The sequence below is a fragment of the Ahaetulla prasina genome, chromosome 4 (genome assembly GCF_028640845.1).
Source record: "Ahaetulla prasina isolate Xishuangbanna chromosome 4, ASM2864084v1, whole genome shotgun sequence".
In the NCBI taxonomy this organism is placed as follows: domain Eukaryota; kingdom Metazoa; phylum Chordata; class Lepidosauria; order Squamata; family Colubridae; genus Ahaetulla; species Ahaetulla prasina.
The window spans coordinates 146499409-146514621 of record NC_080542.1 but is presented as its reverse complement, the minus strand read 5'-3'; the positions used below and the strand labels follow the sequence as shown (position 1 = coordinate 146514621).

The following is a 15213-nucleotide window of genomic DNA, read 5'->3' as shown; positions in this document are numbered from 1 at the left end:
TAAAATGGGATAAAATTCACATTACAACTGTCTCACTGAACAACAGAAATTTTGGGCTCAATTGTGGGTGTAAGTCAAGGACTACCTGTATTTTTCATTTTATTCTTCCTATTGCATGTAGGTGGACATCTGTTCAGAATTTGAACACAATGGACAAATTTCATCAGTGCCACGTAGCCATAAAAATCATTAGAACAAAAGCTGAATAAGGATGCTGTTAACGTCTAAATCCTACTTTAAATATCTTTGATGACTGCCATGTTTTCTATATCATGCTACAGTAGTTGGTCAATAAGGAGAAGATCCAGCAGACCTCAATGTTAGACTTAATAACGATTCTTGCAGGAATAATTAAATATGATTTTTTTTACCTTTAAAAGTTTTTTTTGTCTTGGTCAAGATTTGGAAACTGAAGTGGTGTTTGCCAATGAGACAAACATCCAGATGTAGGATGACATATATTAGATGGTATAGAATATGTAAGTTGGACCTTCTTGAAGCTCAGAATTTTAGCTGTAAAGGAATATGACAAAATTGACCTAAAGAGAAAGGGAATTAAGTGCTTTGTCAATTTCTTCCACCATTAGACAGAGAAGCTGAGGAGGTATTTGCCAGCAAGGAGAAGGTCCAGAAGGACATCAAGGCTGTGGCTTCAGAGAATGTCTCTCTCAGGTGTGAGGTGGCTCAGGCCAAGACAGAAGTCAAGTGGTTCAAGGATGGAAAACTGATCACCTCCAGCAAGAAATTCAAGGTGGAAGCTGAAGGCAGATCCCGGCGTCTGGTTATTCAACAGGTGGAAAAGAAAGATGGAGGCGAATACACCTGTGAAGCTGATGGCGAGAAGCTCACCTTCAAAGTCACAGTTACAGGTGTGAACATTGTTATATTTTCCTTTACATCTTCCTAAATGTGAAGATAGGGGGATCAAAAAAATCTTCTTTTGCGATCTTTGGACAAGCAAAGTTAATGCAGAAGCCAGAATCACTTAACTGTGTTACTAACTGAACAAGTGCAATAATTCACTTAACAACTGGGCAGGAAAGGTTGTAAAATGGGATAAAATTCACATTACAACTGTTTTTCACACTTATGCCCATTGCAGCATCCCCATGATCAAAATTCAGATGCTTGGCAACTGATTCATATTTATGACAGTTGCAGTGTCCCAGAATCACTTAACAACTGTGTTACTAACTGAACAAGTGCAATAATTCACTTAACAACTGTGTTACTAACTGAACAAGTGCAATAATTCACTTAACAACTGGGCAGGAAAGGTTGTAAAATGGGATAAAATTCACATTACAACTGTCTCACTGAACAACAGAAATTTTGGGCTCAATTATGGTTGTAAGTCAAGGACTACCTGTATTTACTGCAACTGCCACAATTCATTTAACAACCCTGGCAAGAATGATCATAACTTCACTCAGAATCTGTCCTACTTAGCAATGGAAATTTTGTGCTCAATTGTGATAATATTAAGGCTAGGCTAGGCTAAGCTAGACTAGATTAGACTAGACTAGAACAGAACAGAACAGAACAGAACAGAACAGAACAGAACAAGTGGAAGGAATCTTGGAGATCTTCTAGTCCAGCCCCTGCTCAAGCAGGAGGACCTATACTAATGTTCTTTAGACCCTTAAATCCTAAATACTGATATTTTTTTCTTACCTTTAAAAATAATGCTTTAACGTTTTTGTTTTGGTCTTAGTCAAGATCCAGAAGTTGAGGTAGCATCTGCTAATGTGGCAAACATATAGATATAGGATGACTTATCTTAGATGGCATAGAATATGTAAGTTGGACCTTCTTGAAGCTCAGAACTTTAGCTATAAAGGAAAATGTCAAAATGTCCTAAAGAGAAAGTGAATTAAGATGTTTTGCACCTTCCTTCAACCATTAGATAAAGAAGTTGAGGAGGTGTTTGCCAACAAGGAGAAGATCCAGGAGGACATCAAGACTGTTCCTTCAGAGACCGTCTCTCTCAGCTGTGAGGTGGCCCAGGCCAAGACAGATGTCAAATGGTTCAAGGATGGGAAACCGATCACTGCCAGCAAGAAAGTCAAGATAGAAACAGACGGTAGATCCCGGCGTCTTGTTGTTCAGCAGGTGGAGAAGAAAGATGCTGGTGAATACACCTGCGAAGCTGATGGCCAGAAACTGAACTTCAAAGTCACAGTTGCAGGTAGAAACATTTCAATTTCTTCCATACATTCCTCCCATATATAGAGATAAAAGTGATCAAACCAATATTACTTTTTATTGATCATTCAACAGAGCACTAACAGAGCAGCCTCAACTTGTGTCCACATGAATGTATGTTTCTGCAAACAGTTTTTCCTTCTGCAAGGATGTACAGGATGTCCTTGACTTACAACAGTTCATTTAGTGACTATTGAAAGTTACAACACCATTGAAAAAAACTCACTTATGCCTGTTTTTACAACCATTATGGCATCCCCATGATCAAAATTCAGATGCTTGGCAACTGATTCATATTTATGACAGTTGCAGTGTCCCAAAATCATATGATCTTCTTTTGCGATCTTTGGACAAGCAAAGATAATGCAGAAGCCAGAATCACTTAACAACTGGGCAGGAAAGGTTGTAAAATGGGATAAAATTCACATTACAACTGTCTCACTGAACAACAGAAATTTTGGGCTCAATTGTGGGTGTAAGTCAAGGACTACCTGTATTTTTCATTTTATTCTTCCTATTGCATGTAGGTGGACATCTGTTCAGAATTTGAACACAATGGACAAATTTCATCAGTGCCACGTAGCCATAAAAATCATTAGAACAAAAGCTGAATAAGGATGCTGTTAACGTCTAAATCCTACTTTAAATATCTTTGATGACTGCCATGTTTTCTATATCATGCTACAGTAGTTGGTCAATAAGGAGAAGATCCAGGAGGACATCAAGGCTGTGGCTTCAGAGAATGTCTCTCTCAGGTGTGAGGTGGCCCAGGCCAAGACAGAAGTCAAGTGGTTCAAGGATGGAAAACTGATCACTGCCAGCAAGAAATTCAAGGTGGAAGCTGAAGGCAGATCCCGGCGTCTGGTTATTCAACAGGTGGAGAAGAAAGATGCTGGTGAATACACCTGTGAAGCTGATGGCCAGAAACTGAACTTCAAAGTCACAGTTGCAGGTAGAAACATTTCAATTTCTTCCACCATTAGACAGAGAAGCTGAGGAGATGTTTACCAACAAGGAGAAGATCCAGCAGACCTCAATGTTAGACTTAATAACGATTCTTGCAGGAATAATTAAATATGATTTTTTTTACCTTTAAAAGTTTTTTTTGTCTTGGTCAAGATTTGGAAACTGAAGTGGTGTTTGCCAATGAGACAAACATCCAGATGTAGGATGACATATATTAGATGGTATAGAATATGTAAGTTGGACCTTCTTGAAGCTCAGAATTTTAGCTGTAAAGGAATATGACAAAATTGACCTAAAGAGAAAGGGAATTAAGTGCTTTGTCAATTTCTTCCACCATTAGACAGAGAAGCTGAGGAGGTATTTGCCAGCAAGGAGAAGGTCCAGAAGGACATCAAGGTTGTAGCTTCAGAGAATGTCTCTCTCAGCTGTGAGGTGGCCCAGGCCAAGACAGATGTCAAATGGTTCAAGGATGGGAAACCGATCACTGCCAGCAAGAAAGTCAAGATAGAAACAGACGGTAGATCCCGGCGTCTTGTTGTTCAGCAGGTGGAGAAGAAAGATGCTGGTGAATACACCTGCGAAGCTGATGGCCAGAAACTGAACTTCAAAGTCACAGTTGCAGGTAGGAAAAAAGATTTTGCATGCTAACAGAAGAGAATTGAGCGCTGCCACCTCACATTTGCGCTTTGTAACCATTCAATGTCAGCTGCCATGAACTCAAGGTGGGAGCAAGGTTTTTTTTATTTTGTCACAACAATATACATAAGCATCACACAAAAAGATTATATAGTATATAAACAGGGAGCAAACCCCACTGTCTTCTAGCACTGATGATGTTCCCCAGCTGGGTCATGAAACATCTGCAAGAAAACTGTTAAACTAATTTTTTATACTTTTAGAATTAATCTATAGTATATTTAGGTATTTTATTTCCTAATGCTTCAGTCATGGCTGTTTTGGAAGTAATTATTTATGCTAGCCCTTGATCTATTTATTTATTTAGCATATGGGATCTACAGAAGTCATGCGATTACTGATATAAAGGTGAAAGAGTTCCTGCGAATTTTACTCTGCTACTTGTTGCTGATTATGGGGGCTGATGCTCATCTCTGTTTCAAGGCCATTGAGCCAGTGCTGTCTGAAGACATTTCTTATATACCGTATATACTCGAGTATAAGCCGAGTTTTTCAGCACGTTTTTTGTGCTGAAAAACGTCCCCTCGGCTTATACTCGGGTCTATACGGCTTATACTCGAGTTTTTTGTTTTTTTAAGCCCTCGGCTTATACTCGAGTATATCGGCTTATACTGAGTTTTTTTCTTTTTCACATTTTACGGAAGCCCTGCGGTGCAGTGAGAGGGCGGGCGGGAGCCGCCAGCCTTCTCAGCTGAGGGAGGAGGTTTCCCCAACCGGTAGGTGCCTCATTTCCCACCCTCGGCTTATACTCGAGTCCCCAGTTTACCCCAGTTTTTGGGGTAAAATTGGGGACCTCGGCTTATACTCGGATCGGCTTATATTCGAGTATATACGGTATATATATATTTCTTTTAAAAACCCTTCAAAGTTACAGCAGCACTGAGAAAAGTAACTTATGGCCAGTCCTTGCAATTATGACTGTCCCAGCATCCCTTTGGTCACGTGATTGAAATTAGGGTACTTGGAATCTGGCATGAATTTACAACAATTGCAGTATCGTGGGTTCATATTCTGTGGGGGGGCCAGCCCTCTGGAACGAACTACCTCCAACGTTGCGCCAACTCTCTGACCTCCGAACCTTCCGGCGTGAGCTGAAGACTCTTTTATTTCATCGAGCAGGATTAGCCTAATAGTTTTTTAATAGTTTTAATTAGTTTTTAATGGGATTTAGCAAATTTTTACAGTTTGGCCAATTTAAAATTAGTTTTTTAAAATTGTTCTTAACTTTTGTATTGTTGTTTTTTACTTGGCTGTAAACCGCCCTGAGTCCTTCGGGAGAAGGGCGGTATAAAAATCGAAATAATAAATAAATAAATAAAATGTGATCACCATTTGTAACCTTTCCAACTGACTTCTGATAAGCAAATTTATTGATTCACTTAATGAACACATGATTTACTTAACAGCAGGCATTTGCTTAACAACCATGGCAAAAAAGATCAGGCACAACTCACTTAATAACCTTCTTTCTTAAAAATAGAAATTCTGGTTCCAATTGTGATTGTAAGTTGAGGACTAGTTGTATGTACTTTATACAAACCCTGAAGAGGGACGATAGGGTAATTTCCCTTATGGAGGATGTGATCTACTGTCCTATGATTCAAGAAAGGATGAATACAATTTAAAACAAAGGTTGAAAAGTTGAATTTTGATTGTCTTCTTCTTCAACTTAGATGCAAAAGTTGAGGAGATGTTTGTCAACAAGGAGAAGGTCCAGAAGGACATCAAGGCTGTGGCTTCAGAGAATGTCTCTCTCAGCTGTGAGGTGGCCCAGGCCAAGACAGATGTCAAGTGGTTCAAGGATGGAAAACTGATCACCTCTAGCAAGAAATTCAAGGTGGAAGCTGAAGGCAGATCCCGGCGTCTAGTTGTTCAGCAGGTGGAGAAGAAAGATGGTGGTGAATACACCTGTGAAGCTGATGGCCAGAAACTCACCTTCAATGTCGCAATTGCAGGTACAACCAGTTTTATATTCTCTACATCTCCCATATAAAGCAATAAAAGTGGTCAGATCAATCCATTTTTGGTTGATTGACCAGTGGAGCTCTCAGAAGTGTAAGAGAACACCTTCAAGTTGCGTCAATGAGAAAGTTTGCTTCAGCCAACAGTTTTAGATAGCACAACTATAGTTCTATTATCCATGTTCTTTGTAGTTGGAAATCTGGCCGTATTTCAACACCACCTCCAAAATTGATGAGCACTAGACACCAGTAAAAACATGAAAACCAAAGCTACATAAGGATGTTGGTTACCTTTTAAGTAGCATTTTGAAAATCTGGATTGATTTGGTTGAGGGCTCAAAACTTCAGGAGGAGTTTGGCAAGAAAAGAACAACCATATGGAGGATAACAGAATAACAGGATTAGAAGGGAACTTGGAGGTCCAACCCCCTGCTCAAGCAGGAAACCTTGTACTATTTCAGATAAACAGTTGTCCAATCTCTTCTTAAAAACCACCCACAATTTCTGGAGGGAAGCCGTTCCACTGGTTAATTGTTCTCACTCTCTATGGAGATTCTCAGTCATCCAAATCAGGGTTGCCCCAAAGGTGCTTTTTCAAGAGGCAACTGGACTTTCTGGTTTTTCTTTTTCTTTGAAGATGTTTTGCTTCTCATCCAAGTAGCTTCTTCAACTCTCACTATCTTCTTCGGTGTTCTTACTGTCAGGAAATTTCTGTTTAGTTCTAGTTCAGTTCTCTCCTTGATTAGTTTACATCCGTTGCTTTTTGTCCTGCCTTCAGGGGCTTTGGGGAATAGTTTGACTCCCTCTTCTTTGTGGCAACCCCTGAGATATTGGAACACTGCTATCATGTCTCCCCTAGTCTTCTTTTCATTAAACTAGACATATTTTTATTTATTTATTTTATTTATTTCTTTTGTCACACAGTATATATAAGCGTAAGCATGAAATAACTATACAATATATAAGCATATATATGTAAGTATGAGTATGTAATTACTATATTAATTGGATACCCAATTAATTAAACATACCCAATTAATTAAACATACCCAATTCCTACCACCTTTCTTCGTATATTTTAGCCTCCAGACCCCTAATCAGCTTTGTTGCTCTTCTCTGCACTCTTTCCAGAGTCTCAACATCTTTTTTATAATATGTGACCAAAACTGGATGCAGTGTTCCAAGAGTGGTCTTGCCAAGGCTTTATAAAGTGGCATTAACACTTCACGTTATGTTGATTCTATCCCTCTTTTAATGCAGCCTAGGACTGTATTGGCTTTTTTGGCAGCTGTAGCACACTGTGAGCTCATATATAGGTGATTGTCACTTAATGAGGATGACCAAGATATGAGGATGATCATATCTTATGGAGCCTGACTGTGTAAATGACAGCTCCTTTTTGAAGCTCACTACTTCAAATGTTAAATGGGTCTTGTTCTCTGTTCCCACATCTAGATGAAAAAGTTACCGAGGTGTTTGTCAACAAAGAGAAGGTACAGAAAGATATCAAAACTGTGTCTTCAGAGAATGTCTCTCTCAGTTGTGAGGTGGCTCAGTCCAAGGCAGAAGTGAAATGGTTCAAGGATGGGAAACTGATCACTGTGAGCAAGAAAGTCAAAGTAGAAGCACAAGGTAGATCACGTCGTCTCATTGTGCAACAGGTGGAGAAGAAAGATGCAGGTGAATACACCTGCGAATCTGATGGCCAGAAACTAACTTTCAAAGTCACAGTTGCAGGTAAAATGCCTTTATATTACACACATATTTCCCCCCCTTCTCTCTCCTATCTATCTATCTATCTATCTATCTATCTATCTATCTATCTATCTATCTATCTATCTATCATCTATCTATCAAAATCTTTCTAAGAAGAAAGTGAATTAAGAAGCTTTCTCCATTCCTTCAACATTAGATAGAGAAGCTGAGGAGATGTTTACCAACAAGGAGAAGGTTCAGAACAATATCAAGGCTGTGGCTTCAGAGACCGTCTCTCTCAGCTGTGAGGTGACCCAAGCCGAGACAGAAGTCAAATGGTTCAAGGATGGAAAATTGATCACCTCCAACAAGAAATTCAAGGTGGAAGCAGAAGGCAGATCCCGGCGTCTAGTTATCCAACAGGTGGAGAAGAAAGATGGAGGTGAATACATCTGTGAAGCTGGTGGCCAGAAGCTCACTTTCAAAGTCACTGTAACAGGTAACAACATACATAGCCTTTTTCTTTATTTTTAGTTATATTGCTGGATATAAGCAGGATAGAGTCTTTGTAAGTTGACAAGTATAGATAGGTGATTGTCAGACAGACAGACAGACAGACAGATATATGATAGATATAAATATATATTTATTGTAAAAAAATCTGTGGCAATTATACTTGTTTGGGACACACAACGAATTTGAAATACCATAGCTCAAAGATTTTGATTGAATTGTTCTATGCTTTCTAGAAACATTTTATATTCATTATATTTTTTTATCAGAGTCCCACGTAGCTAAAAATTCCAGGTTATGTACAAGTCTAGGGAAAAAATGAGTCAAACAAAATTAGCAAAAGATCCTAATTCTACAGGAGAACAGCCCTGTATTTAGTAATTGCTGCTATTTTCTTTGTTTGCTTTTTAAAACCCTGCTATGATCATGGTCCAGAAGCTGAGGAGATGTTTGCCAACAAGGAGATGTTTGAGAAGGACATCAAGGCTGTGGCTACAGAGACCATCTCTCTCAGTTGTGAGGTGGCCCAGGCAAAGACAGATGTCAAGTGGTTCAAGGATGGGAAATTGATCACCTCCAACAAAAAATTCAAGGTGGAAGCTGAAGGCAGATCCCGGCGTCTAGTTGTCCAACAGGTGGAGAAGAAAGATGCCGGTGAATACATCTGTGAAGCTGAAAAACAGAAGTTGACCTACAAAGTTGTTGTTGAAGGTGAGAATAACAATTTTGCTCCATGTAGAATGAGTCAATATCATAAAGTTTGTCCAATCAGAAGGCTGAATCTCTTTTCGATCTGTGTTGATAATCTTTGGTGCTATTTGGGCATTCTTGAAACCTTTCTTCCTCTCACTATCCCAGGTAAGTAGAGTGGAAATTATGTAGAAGCAATTATGAAGTCTTTTGAATGGGTTACAGTCTTTAACATTTAGGTTGACAAAAATATTGAATCAGAGAGAAATGGGGGGAGGAGGGAGAAAGAAAGAGAGATATGGGAAGGGCCGTGGATAGCTCAGGCTGTAAGGAGCCTGTTATTAGAACACAGTAGCCTGCAATTACTGCAGGTTCAAGCCCGGCCCAAGGTTGACTCAGCCTTCCATCCTTTATAAGGTAGGTAAAATGAGGACCCAGATTGTTGGGGGCAATAAGTTGACTTTGTAAATATACAAATAGAATGAGACTATTGCCTTATACACTGTAAGCCACCCTGAGTCTTCGGAAAAGGGCGGGATATAAATGTAAATAAAAACAAAAAAAGAGAGAGGGAAAGAGAGTGATAACTAGATGATAGGTAGATAGATGATAGATAGATAGACAGACAGACAGACAGACAGATAGATAGATGATAGACAGATAAATATAAATTGATAGAGAGAAGTGATAGAGATAAATAGGATGGATGGATTGGTGGATGGGTTGGTGGGTGAATAGACAGACAGACAGATACTTAGAAACATAGATAGATGATACAGACAGAAAGAAAGAGAGATAGACATAGAGGTGAGTGAATATGATGTGTGGACAGATTCGAGAGAGAGAAAGAGAGAGAGAGAGAGAGAGAAGGATAGATGGATGAGATGATGAATGGGCAGGTACATAGATAGATAGGCAGACAAACACAGATGGAATTGAATGGATGAGATGATGAAGGAATGGATAGATAGATTGAAATAAGATAAAGAAATAAAAATTTGATTCTTGTTATGCAAGTCAGCATCTCTTTTCTTCCACATCACAGAAGCTCCTGATGTCTTTATTAATAAAGACAAAATAAAGAAGGAAGTCAAGGCAGTCCTGAAGGAGAATGCCATTTTGACCTGCCAGGTGGCCACTTCGGACACTCAGGTGAAATGGTACAAAGATGGACAACCCGTACCCATCAGCAAACACATCAAAATGGAGTCAGATGGAAACACCCGCAAACTGTATCTGGAGCAAGTGGCGAGCAAGGATGTTGGACAATATACCTGTGAAGCAGGTGGTCAGAAAGTGACCTTCAAGGTGGAAATAACAGGTGAGATCTCTTCTCCTTTTCTAATAGTGTGTTGCAGCTGCTAAAAAAGCCCAGCGTAGTCCCAAATTGCATCATCAGAAGGATAGTCTGAAGATCACCTGAGGGGGTAGTATAGATAATATATATAAATATATATATATAAAGTTTATTGTCATTGTATGTATTTACACAGTATACCTATACAACGAAATTCACATAACACTCAGAGACTAAGCCCAACACACATAACAATCCCCAAATACCCCCCCACACCCACCAAAAATTCCCCACCCTTAAACCACCCAAGCATCCACACAGCAGACCAAGTAATGCTGTCCAACAGCTCACTGATGGTGGCCCTTTAGTTCATTGTTGAGTGCAATTATAGCTCTGGGATCAAAACTATTCAGAAGAAGTGTGGTCCGAGTTTTAATTGTTCTGTATCTTCTGCCAGAAGGCAATAACCCAAAAAGATTGTAAGCAGGATGGGAAGAGTCTCTGAGAATGTTGTGCAACTTCCTCAAACAGTGATATGCAAAGATGTCATCCAGGGCTGGTAGCCGGAGCCCGATGATATTCTGGGCAGTTTTAATAATTCTCTGTAGAGCTTTTATGTCTGCTGCAGAGCTGCTCCCATACCATACAAGAATGCCGTATATCAGGACACTCTCAATGGTGCTGTGGTAGTACGACAGAAGTAGATGCTGAGATAGATTTATCCTCATGTAATAGATCTTCATGCAGATAGATTTATCAGTATGTAATCCTCCACATACGACCACAATTGAACCAAAATTTATGTTAAGTGAGACTTTTGTTAAGTGAGTTGCCAAGCCTCCGAATTTTGATCACATGACCATGGGGATGCTGCAAGGGGCGCGTGAAAAACAGTCATAAGCCACTTTTTTCTGTGCTATTGTAACTTCGAATGGTCACTAAACGAATGGTTGTAAGTCAAGGATTACCTGTATGACTAACCTATCAAAAAAAAAGGACTATGGATGACATGATAGCAGCCTTACAATATTTGAGGGGCTGCCACAAAGAAGAGGGTGTGTGTGTGTCAATCTATTCTCCAAGGCCCCTGAAAACAAAACAAGAGCAATGGATGGAAACTAATCAAGGAGAGAAGCAACCTGGAATTGAGGAGGAATTTCCAAATGGTGAGAACAATTAATCAGAGGAATGACTTGCCTCCAGAGGCTATGGGTGCTCCATCACTGGAGGTTTTCAAGAAGGGATTGGACAGTCATTTGTCCAGGATGGTATAGGGTCTCTTGCTTGAACAGGGGGTTGGACTAGAAGACCTCCAAGGTCCCTTCCAACCAGTGGTGGGATTCAAGTAATTTAACAACCGGTTCTCTGCCCTAATGATTTCTTCCAACAACCAGTTTGCCAAACTGCTCAGAAAGTTAACAACCGGTTCTCCCGAAGTGGTGCGAACTGGCTGAATCCCACCACTGCTTCCAACTCTGTTATTCTGTATTCTGAGTCTTTTACATGCCTAAGTTACTTTGGCAAGGGATCTCTTCTATTATGTTACCATTCTATGTTCTATGAGGTATTGAGGGGAGGGAGGGTTGGATTCACTACTGACTTAACAACTGCTCGCTTAGCAACAGACGTTCCCCTCCTAAGTGCTGTCATAAGTTGAGGACAGCAGTACTTATCTTCCCATTGCTCTTCCAGAACCAGAGGTCAAACTCCAAAGAAAAGCTGCTCAGGAGGAGACTATTGTTGCTCAGGAGCACAAGGAGGCCGCCTTCTCCACCGTGGTATCACCTGAGGATGCTGAGGTCAAGTGGTTCAAGGACGGAGTTGAGATCCACGATGGTAAGAACTATGAGGTCAAGAAGGACAAGGCGGCTAGGATCTTGATTGTGAAGATGGCTGAAACCAAAGATGCTGGTCTGTACACCTGCGAAGTTAAGAGTGAGAAACAGCAGTTCCAACTCAAGGTGGAAGGTGAGAGACAAGCAGAGATGGCCATCCTGAAATGTCAAAGCAATTTGGTGAAAATTGCAAGGCCAACTGACATGAGGCAGAAACATCAGATCAGTCGAAGATGAAAGAAATCATCTCAAGCTCTTTCCAGCCCCAGAATAATGTGGGCTCAAGAGCTGTGTGAGTCAGTAGCAGTGGTGGGATTCAGCCAGTTCGCACCACTTTGGGAGAACCGGTTGTTAACTTTCTGAGCAGTTTGGTGAACTGGTTGTTGGAAGAAATCATTAAGGCAGAGAACCGGTTGTTAAATTATTTGAATCCCACCACTGGTCAGTAGTTACTAGTTCTGTGGAGTCTTGGTGGTCTCTGAGCTTGGGGTCTTTCTTGCAGGTGTTTCATGATCCAAACAGAGAACAACATCAGTGCTAGAAGGGAATGGGGTTTGCAGAAAGGAGGTGAAGGAGAATTGTAGTGTCTATAATGTTCTCTGAGCTTGGTGGATTTCTTGCAGAGGTTTCCTGTTTCAACTAAGGAACATCATCAATGCTAGAAGGGAGTACGGTTTGCAGAAAGGAGGATATTTGTAGCTTGAAGTTGAACTGGGATTCTTGGTTGTCTCTGAGCTGAGTTTGTTTCTTGTAGATATTTCTGCAGGAACATAATTCGTGCTAGAAAGGAGGGGGGTTTGCAGGGAGAGGGGAGGAGGAGCAGGAGAAAGAAGACTGTGGGGTCCTTGGGCTTTCTGAGCTTGGTTGAATTCTTGCAGACATTTCATGATCTAATTAGGTAACACCATCAGTGCTAGAAGGGAGAAGGGCTTGATCATGTTCCCTAGTTGGGTCATGAAACGTCTGCAAGAGATCAGCCAAACTCAGAGAGCCCCAAAGACCTCACAGTCGTCATCGTCCTCCTCCTCCTGCTCCTGCTCTGAAAACCCCCTTCCCTTCTAGCACTGATGATGTTCCCTAGTCGGGTCATGACATATCTGCAAGAAACCAACCCAGCTCAGAGACCACTGTTGGATCCCACAGTTCAACCTTGAGTTACAAATATCTTCTTCTGTTACATACTGTTCCAAGCTTAGAAACATGTCTTTCTTAAGCTAAAAATGTATCCATCGAACAAATCACTGGATTCTGTGTTCAGTGTTCAGCACATTTTATATCACTGGGCATTTGTACCAGTTTGCACCATAAAGGCGGGATAGAAAAAACCTATATGATCTTTCTTTTGACCTATTTTCTTTCTACCTTCCAATTCTCCTACAGAAGTACCGGTTAAGTTTGCCAAAAAGCTGGAGCCCATAAAAGCTGAGCTCGGAAAGGCTTTGAGCTTGAGTTGTGAACTTTGCCAGCCTGAAGGAATGGTAGTGTGGCGCAAGGATGGAACAGTCCTCAAAGCCAGCAAGCGCTACCTGATGCAAGAAATTGGTGCCAAGAGAGTGCTGATCATCTCCAGCTTGCGGGCTGAGGACAAGGGAGAATATTCATGTGAGACAAGGAATGACCAATGCACCATTCAAGTCACCCCCACAGGTACTTTCTGATGTAGTGGGGTATGTAGTAGTGCCACAGGAAGCAGCTGTTGTGAACTAGAGAACTTCATCAGCATTAGAAGGGAATGGGGGTTTGCCGAAGGAAGGAGGAGGAGGGGAAAGGGGAGGAGGAGGAAGAGGTGGAGAAGGAGGGTAGGAAGAAGAGGAATAGAAGGAGACAGAAGAGGGGGGTGAGAAGGGGAAGGAGGAAGAGAAGGAGAAGGAGAAGGAGGACTGTGGGTTCCTTGGTGCTCTCTGAGCTTAGCTGTTTACTTGCAATGTTTCATGACCCAGCTAGGTAACATCATCAGTGCTTGAAGCAGGGGTGGGTTCTAAATTTTTTTACTACCGGTTCTGTGGGTGTGGCTTATTTTGTGGGCATGCCTTGATGGTCATGTGACAGTGGGTGTGGCTTGATGGTCATATGACTGGGTAGGCGTGGCCAACTCAATGTCTCTCATGTCAAGGGGTACCTCGCCTGGCCCCTCCCCTCCCAGCCATTCCTTGTCACACCCAGCCTCAACGTATCTATAGTTCTGCAAAAATGTTGTTCACCTTTTTTCAACTTTATTATCTACATACTATAGATCAGGAGTCTCCAAACTTGGCCACTTTAAGACATATGGACTTCAACTCCCAGAATTCCTCAGCCAGCTTTGCTGTCTTAAAGTGGCCAAGGTTAGAGACCTCTGCTATAGATGCACTTTCATGGACCGCTGAAAGGAGGAAATGGCTCACATGTTTTGCCCAAGAGTGTGATAGGCAACAGGCTTTTAAGGGGCTGCTAGAAAGAAGGGGGGGGGAGTATTTTCCAAAGCACCAGAAGGCAAAACAAGAAGCAATGGATGGAAACTCAACAAAGAGAGAAGCAACCAAAAACTAAGGAGAAACTTCCTGACAGTGTGAACCTATATAGGTTTTAGTCATAATTTCACATATAAAATAGCCATTCATGTAATACAACCTGCATATTGTTCAAAAGAATCATTAGTATTATGGCTGATGTTGTACAGCAAACCTAAAATCCCCATTCCCTCTCCACTCCAGGGGAAGGTTACTTCAAAATCTCCATTTCTTCCCCACCCCACTAATCTGTTCTGGGAAGGAATCAAACTCCCCCCTCTTCATTTCCCAAATAAAATATCCCAGATAATTAAGGAATAATCAAGCTGCTAGCAAGGAACCTGCCTGGAATTCCACATTCCTGCCAGCTGCATAAAGGAAACTTTGTAAGCAGAGATCATAGAAAGTGGAAGCCAGAAGTTCGGCTCCATTTACAAGCAGGCAGAAAACTCATTCAAGACAGGATACTTCACAATGGAAATCGCCCAAACCTTTTTAGAAACACAAAGCCCATGTTGCACAAACCCCAAAACTTCAAAAACATTGAACCATATAAGAATTCCTCCTCTTATCCAATTTGTTGTTTAGCTGACTCAGAAAGGAGCTTCCAGCTCTGTAAATTTAAAACGACAGCGTTCCCCCCCACTTCTTCTTTGCCAAGCGATCTCCTGGCTGAGAAGCGAGCCGATCAGTTGGGAGGCTTCTTGGCTTCTCGGTTTAATGGGATGGTGTCTTGTTTTTTTTTTCCTCTTCTTCGACAAGTGAATCTTGATTTTTTCCTTCTAGCCGATCAGCTGGGAGTCGGGAGGCAGCAATAGATTGTGGGCGGGGCCAGGCAGAATTTTTACTACCGGTTCTCCGAACTA

The 15213-nt window shown here is 41.1% G+C and overlaps 1 protein-coding gene across 1 annotated transcript in view; it reads left to right on the top strand.

The window, feature by feature from the left end:
* OBSCN (obscurin, cytoskeletal calmodulin and titin-interacting RhoGEF) overlaps window positions 1-15213 on the top strand; it is a 266194-nt gene that overhangs the window by 43465 nt on the left and 207516 nt on the right. Inside the window, exons 14-24 of the mRNA XM_058182772.1 lie at window positions 588-869; window positions 1907-2188; window positions 2945-3157; window positions 3512-3793; window positions 5541-5822; window positions 7284-7565; window positions 7741-8022; window positions 8472-8747; window positions 9772-10047; window positions 11716-11991; window positions 13239-13505. Coding sequence (XP_058038755.1) covers window positions 588-869; window positions 1907-2188; window positions 2945-3157; window positions 3512-3793; window positions 5541-5822; window positions 7284-7565; window positions 7741-8022; window positions 8472-8747; window positions 9772-10047; window positions 11716-11991; window positions 13239-13505 — 3000 coding nt within the window. The remainder of the gene's footprint in view (window positions 1-587; window positions 870-1906; window positions 2189-2944; window positions 3158-3511; window positions 3794-5540; window positions 5823-7283; window positions 7566-7740; window positions 8023-8471; window positions 8748-9771; window positions 10048-11715; window positions 11992-13238; window positions 13506-15213) is intronic.